General features: G+C 41.7%; 1 protein-coding gene across 3 annotated transcripts; it reads right to left on the bottom strand.

The window, feature by feature from the left end:
* Positions 1-226: 226 nt before the first annotated feature.
* Positions 227-4,777, bottom strand: serpinh1b (serpin peptidase inhibitor, clade H (heat shock protein 47), member 1b). 3 transcript variants are annotated; one of them, XM_030067751.1, is made up of 7 exons: positions 4,681-4,777; positions 2,983-3,134; positions 2,548-2,740; positions 2,042-2,312; positions 1,814-1,912; positions 1,391-1,623; positions 227-1,123 (listed from the first exon to the last, which is right to left on the bottom strand). In XM_030067751.1, exons 2-7 carry the CDS (start codon positions 3,099-3,101, stop codon positions 821-823), a joined length of 1,218 nt encoding a protein of 405 aa, XP_029923611.1. In that variant the 5' UTR covers positions 3,102-3,134; positions 4,681-4,777; the 3' UTR covers positions 227-820. The 3 variants fall into 3 exon arrangements, with proteins under 3 accessions (XP_029923611.1, XP_029923610.1, XP_029923612.1); XM_030067750.1 differs by having other exon boundaries at positions 2,983-3,123; positions 4,682-4,718; XM_030067752.1 differs by lacking the exon at positions 4,681-4,777 and adding an exon at positions 3,927-3,945 and having other exon boundaries at positions 2,983-3,123.
* Positions 4,778-6,577: the final 1,800 nt, after the last annotated feature.

Genomic DNA, 6,577 nt, shown 5'->3' with positions numbered 1-6,577 from the left:
TGAGCCTAGCAAGACACATTCCACTGTTGCATCTAGGAAATTATGTCCACAAAGTTTGAATTATTCAGAGACAGAGAAAAAAGTCCAACACAATCCATTTCTTTTTTTTTATTATTGAAAAAGCTGAACATAATTGCATAACAGCACCATTCCAGCAGAGTTTTTTTTTGTGGGAAATACCTGCAGCAAAATAATGACACAGTGTGTTTGGCAGGTGAGCATATTGCAGGCACCATTTGTTACCTTTCCACTGCCAGGTCAGCTAATGCAGAGGAACAATTCAGTGCAGATGGGAAGCAAAAAAAAAACTGAGCGCCTGAGGAAGAGAGTGAAACTATAGAACCAGAAAACAAGCTTGTGCAAAGATCTTTGTTTCTTTAAACGTTAAAGATAATGCAAGAGAACGCACATGGATCACAGTCTGACCAATACTGGCCAACACTGGCCAACACCAGGATGTAAAGAGAAAAAAACAAAGATCATACTTAATATAAGCATGCTGTCTGCCCTGCCAACTGCAGTTTGCTTCTGGAAATTTAATATAAGGCACGTAATGGTGTCTTTATGTGTTATTGGGAATATTACTGGATCCAAAGGGGTTTTAAATAGATCAAACAGCATTCGGTAAAACCAATACACAATTGTTCCCTGGGAGGATTTAACATTTTTAAAACCAGTAAGCTCAGATATTCAGTCCACAGATTGCCTATTGGAATGTGCTCTTGAGGTAACAGTCATACCAAAACATATGCATCTTTTCCTGCCATGATCTCACTTGTAACAAAACTACCCATCACAACCCACAGCACCAGTGCCAATATTATAGCTCATCGCGCATCTTCTCTCCTTTGGGCCGAACCACTCTGCCAATGTAGAGGATGGAGTTGGTCTTGTTGTCTTTAACCAGGAAAATGAAGGGGTGATCTACATAGAAAAGCTTGGGGTTCCTCAGCTGGTCGGTGCCAAAGATGCTGGAATCGTAGGGGTTCCCCTCAGTGTCCAGCTCTAGGGCAGAGGCGTGGAGGACATTGGAGAGGTAGAGGTCCTTCTTTCCAGAGATCTTGGACAGGTCAGCCTTGGCTTTGTCCACAGCCTCAGTCAGGCCAAGGTCAGCCAGATGTTTCTAGAGAGATTACAAGCAGAAATGATGGAGAATTACTCAACACCAACAACTTTGTTTGAGTTTAGCTTGGACTGTATTCCATGATTTTCTAGGAACTTTCTGCTTTTGATATGTGGCAGAATGCAAGAACGTCAGTGTTACTCACAGTCTTTGATATTAGCAATGTTTCAAGAACCACACCCTCAATTCAAACTGTGTTGCCAGCACCAAAATGCATGTTTTCCATTTCTTTCCTGTATAGGCCAAGATTAAATTATCACTAATTACCTGGAGGTTGTGGCTCACTTCCATGCTGATCTTGGGGAGGGAGATGGCCACAGCCTTTTTCTCCATTTTGCTGAGCCAGGTGTCAACCTGTTTCTTGGTCAGGAGTTTCTCCAAGCGGGCCAGGGGCTCCAGGTGGTAGGGCATGATAAGGATCATAGAGGCCTGCTTCTGGCCCAAGGGCATGTTCAGCACAAAGATACGGTTCTCTGTGTCCTCATGGAAGTCGTACAGACCTGCCAGTTTCAGTCAGAAGAATCATAATGATGTTGTCTTATATTAATTGTTTGGAAATGTTTATTACACAAGGTGAAACTATGATATACAGACCATGTAAAAGTATGACAAGAGGAAATAGGGTTAGCCCTTTTTCTGAGTAAAAAAATAAAAGAAATCAAGATCAGTAATAATGATGGTAAAACCCACCTGTGCGATGCATCATGGCAACTCCAACAGTGAATGAGCGGGTAACCAGGAAACCACGGTTGTCCACCATTTTCTCGTGGAATTTCTCGTCCCAGTGAGCTATGGACAAAGATGGAAGACTCAGTTATACATCTGTTCACTACAACCAGTGGTGAACAGAAGATCAGACTTTAACCAGCTTCCCTATGGGGTGTTTAATCAGAGAATTAACATTTATTCTCTACTTACGCTTGAAGAACATGGCGTTGACAATCATGGCACCATCTGCGTTCTGCACATCCTTGGTGACCTCAGGCAGTTTGCCATCTGTTGACTTGGCTGCCCATTCGTTGATGGAGTTCACCGCACTCCTCTTGTCCCTGAAGTTAATTTTTGAGTGGTCGTAGTTGTAGTGCTTCTTGCTGTTCTTGACAAAGTCATCAACGAAAGAGACGGAGCTGGGGCCATAGAGGCGGTTGCTGATTTTCCAGGTAGTGTTCCGTTTTTTGGCATCGCTCACCTGGAAGTTTGAAACATGTGACAATGTGGAATGTTTAAAAAGTAACGGGGGTAAAGAGGGTCCTGCTTGAGGTTGGGCCTATTGAGCTATTGCAGTAACTCGTATGTCAAAATGAAAAAAACCCTTTCTGAAAGATGGTAGGTAAGTTAACTCATTGACATCTTGCCTTTACAGTCTATATATAGCATTTTGGAAAACAATTCTCATGCAATATATTTACTTGCAGGTTGCATACCTCAGTCAGCAGCTCTGACAGGCCTGCATGCAGATGATCATCTTGCAGGTTGTCAGCACTGAGGACAGTTTTGACCTGAGAGGCAGTGGAGGCCTTGCCACCAAGGGCCACCATACCCAGAGAGGAGGCAACCACCACGGGGGAGATGATGATGTTCTCTGTGTCCTTCTCCTTTGCCATGTTGTGGTAGAGGCTAACCCAAAATCAAAAGAAAATGAATTATTTTCTAAGCATACTAAAATGGAAGAGTAATTTGACCTGTTCATTTGCTATAGACCTTATCCTTTACTGTTCTTATGAATTAAGAAAATTTATACAAGCAAGAAAAAAAAATAATTCAGCGAGACAAATATGTGGCATCTATAGTACAATGTTACAGTCTACCTTCCTCATCACACATTATCACACAATCAGTATTGTTATAACATATCATACCTGAAAGCCAAGTTGGCGCTGTTCTCAGCCAGCGTGGTGGCATGGTTGCTCAGCTTCTTCTCCTCTGCAGAGGCCAGCAGGGCCAGCAGACACAGAGCTGCGATGTTAGTCACCCACATCCTGTCTGTCTCCAAAAGCAGCCTGTAAAAAAGAAGAATGCCATCAAATGATGTTAATTTTACTGATCCAATGTTGGTTTTGTGGGAAGAAAAAAAATCAAACAGTATATGTATTGGTAAAAAGTGTAAGTAGAGAAGCACATCTCAGAGTGCAGTTTTGGAACTGATAGCTCTTGTGAGCCACATTATTTTAATTCATTGTCCATGTTTAGAAAAAAAAGTTGCAAAAGCCACAGCGTTAATAGTGATTGTTTTTTCTGAAAGGGGCAGCAACAGGATGTGGTTGGCTGAGCCCACAGTGAAGCTGAGAAATGCTTCCAGTTTGGAGCAGCCATGTTCCTCGCCACGTCAGCAGCTGAGAGCAAGCTGTACTGCAGGAGCCACCATCCACTCTGAGCGAGGCTCTGTGATGACTTGTGGGTGAAATATGATGCCACTCTGCTCGGTATTTCATGTGTATTACAAACTCTCACATGTCTGCATTTTGTGAGACATCGATTAAACTAAGAGAATTAACTTTTTCTAAGGACAAACTTCGGTTGTCACATTCTCTTTCACATTCTCTTTCATTGTAGGCTTGCAGTTGCAGTACATTCTTCTCATTTTAAGGATAATTTTCTGTACTTATAAACTGCTCCAAGGCATATTTTTTCCTATAGAAGGGTGTGTGTCTACCCTTGTTGAAACAAAGGACCAGATGCATGGCCTTAGGCTATATTTAACCAGCTGCACCGGCATCCGTGAACAAGCTTGTTGTCTGCATCTCTGCCTAAATCAGTATATTTGTGATATTGCAGCACTGACTTTTTCATCATGTTTGGATACCTTGGAAAGTTTTCATACTGATGTCTGTGATTTTCATTCTGAAAGACAAGAGATGCATGTGGTAATTGCCGCAGAGCAGGCATTAAAACATTGTTCAGGCTCTGAGACATAAGCTGTACTGATCGCACACATTTTCTCCATTTTCCATCCTTGTCCACGTTTTCCATTAAAATTCTATAAAGTTATGACTATTACTTGTTACACTGAGTATTTATCATGCATCTACAAGCAGACACGTAAACTTTTTTCATTGGCTGTGAGCGACCAAGGAAAAAACATCCATCCAATCAGTTGTGCCACAGTAGGCAGCACACAAATTCCACAGGACAGATTCGAACCTCCCATGCACCACTCCCAAAGTAATGATCATAGAGTTCATCAATAAATCCACAATGAGTAGATATATAGTGGTTTCCATATTCCTGTGAATATCATTGCACATGCAAAAAGGAGCGACATGCAACAAGCGCAAAAGTTCATCATCATCATGCTTGAAAAAGCTGCATAAAAACTTAAAGCTCTGCAAAGTTCTACTAGGTTTTCTACTTTCTTTCTTTTTTTTCCCTTTTTGTCCCTTAAGATACATTGCAATATTATTTTAAATATGCATTTCAAACAGCCTGAGAAGTGACCTAGATTGCAAAATGTTGAAAATGTTGCACTGTTACTTTAAACCACAAAACAAAGCCCCCCTTTCACCCTCTGCATTCCTTCGTGAGACAAAGCCTTATCTCCATTTATCTCCCAATCCTTACCTGGCACAGATTTGCAGGGTTTCTCCTCTGAGTTGTGTGTCCTGTAGAGTAGCGTCACTGTTACACTCTGCCGCTCTATATATCCTGGGAGAGAAACTTCTGGAAGTGGGAAGGGGATATTTAAATGAGGTTCTCTGTCTTTTCTCAGGAAGCCAGCAGCCAGGACGTCCCACTTGACCAAGGGCCTGGAATGACGGGGGTTGGGTGACGTTAACTCCCGGACGCTGATCTGGGCTCAGTGCTGTAAAGTTCCCACCAATGATTACAGCAAGAGTTGAGATGAAGACCTGATTCTTGATCAGTGCTGACTGCTGCACTGCAGCTTCAGTTGCCCAGTCTCTGGGTCCAAATAATTTTCCCTGACTCAATCTCAAACTGTAGTTTCATCATGTCTAAATGATGAATAGGAAAGATGTGTTAAAATGAATTAAATGATTCTTATGCATGAAAATGGGTGTAAAATTCACAACACTTTTCACCATTCTTCATTTGAGTGTCCTTAACTGTGATAGCAATCTTTTGTAGCAAGGCACTATGAACAGGCCAGACATCAGTGAATAAGCACACTGCTAGCCAAATAGAAAAAAAGCCAAAGTCTTATCCTGATTAGTGTCAAAACACATTTTTTTTTTAAATTTGTAGCTGTGCAGATCTGTAAAACTTTATAACTTTGGAATATGAGCAGTGCATGGGGAAAGTTACAGGGTCTCAGTCCCACCCTCACCCCTCCTCTGGAGTGCCACGTCTTTCCGCCTGAGCTGCTGATTGCAGGGTGCTTGAGGGATGGGGGGGTTGGTAGGACCAGTGTCGTAAAGCTGCCGTGAATCATGTCCTGTCTTGAACAGGACCTCCCTCGCTCACTAATCTCTGCAAGAACAGACCGAACAGATTTAATTCAATTTGCATTAACTTCTTCAGTCTTTCCTGTACACAGCTGTTCATTCCTGTTCATACGTCAGTATTGTTAAGATTTGATTCTAAAACCTGTAGCAGCACTTTTTTTCTACAGAATGTTTTAATTTAGTTCTATCATTGAGAACACAATTGGACATCACCCCCTCACATTATTAACAAAAACATTTTATGACACATACTGCTTTATTCTTCTATTCTCTATTTACATCATTTATCTATTTTCTACTCAAATAACAAGGGAAAAACACAGAGTGCAAAGGGACAGTGCAAGGCACATAAAGGATAAATCACTATAATTCACAAAATACTCAGTCACTATATTTAGGTGGATTCTAACTTGTTTGTCTAATGAACACTTTGCACTGTGAATAGACTGTACAGAGAGCCCACAGTGCCTTATTCTCAGACTCCTCCTGTTTTTGCAGCCCTGTCATAAATTGCCCCAACATGCCAGCTAATGAATGACTTGCCATTTGTTGCCTTGCAGGCGGAGGCATTCAGATAACTTTAAGAGAAGCCTTGAGTAAAAAAAAAAAATCCCAAAACCCTCCCTATTGCCAAACTGCAAACACCAGGCTGTAGCAAAGTGAATTCCACTTTTATCAAAGTTTCCATTAAACTAGATGTAGGTGACTTCAGACATACATTTAGATGTCTTTTTGACCATAAAATGCCAGGAGCTCTGAGCTTACCTCTGCTTGATGAGGCTCAACCCAGACATCTAGCCGTTCCCTCCCTTCAGGGGGTGTTTGTCATTCTGAATTGGCTTCAGCTGCTAAGGTAAACAGAGAAATTCCTCAACACGTGCAGAGTGAGGGCTTCTGGGTCAAGCAAGCCTGGTCACATCACCCATATAGACGTAATCTGCATACAAATGGCCTTTTATTATCCGCGTTGTGTGCCACAAAGGTATAAAACATCCAGACAGCAGAAGAAGGAGAAAAAAGGTCAAGGAATAGAAAAGGAAACAGAGGTCATACT

This window comes from Myripristis murdjan, chromosome 13 (genome assembly GCF_902150065.1).
Source record: "Myripristis murdjan chromosome 13, fMyrMur1.1, whole genome shotgun sequence".
Taxonomy (NCBI): Eukaryota; Metazoa; Chordata; class Actinopteri; order Holocentriformes; family Holocentridae; genus Myripristis; species Myripristis murdjan.
This window is presented reverse-complemented; position numbering and strand designations above follow the sequence as displayed.

What these genes read in the sequence shown, in the direction of transcription:
- serpinh1b (XM_030067751.1), bottom strand. Translation starts at nt 3,101, where the DNA reads ATGTGGGTGACTAACATCGCAGCTCTGTGTCTGCTGGCCCTGCTGGCC. An exon ending in AGCGCCAACTTGGCTTTCAG is followed by an intron (nt 2,741 to 2,982) that starts GTATGATATGTT and finishes ATTTTGGGTTAG; the next exon opens with CCTCTACCACAACATGGCAA. An exon ending in AAGTGAGCCACAACCTCCAG is followed by an intron (nt 1,124 to 1,390) that starts GTAATTAGTGAT and finishes TAATCTCTCTAG; the next exon opens with AAACATCTGGCTGACCTTGG.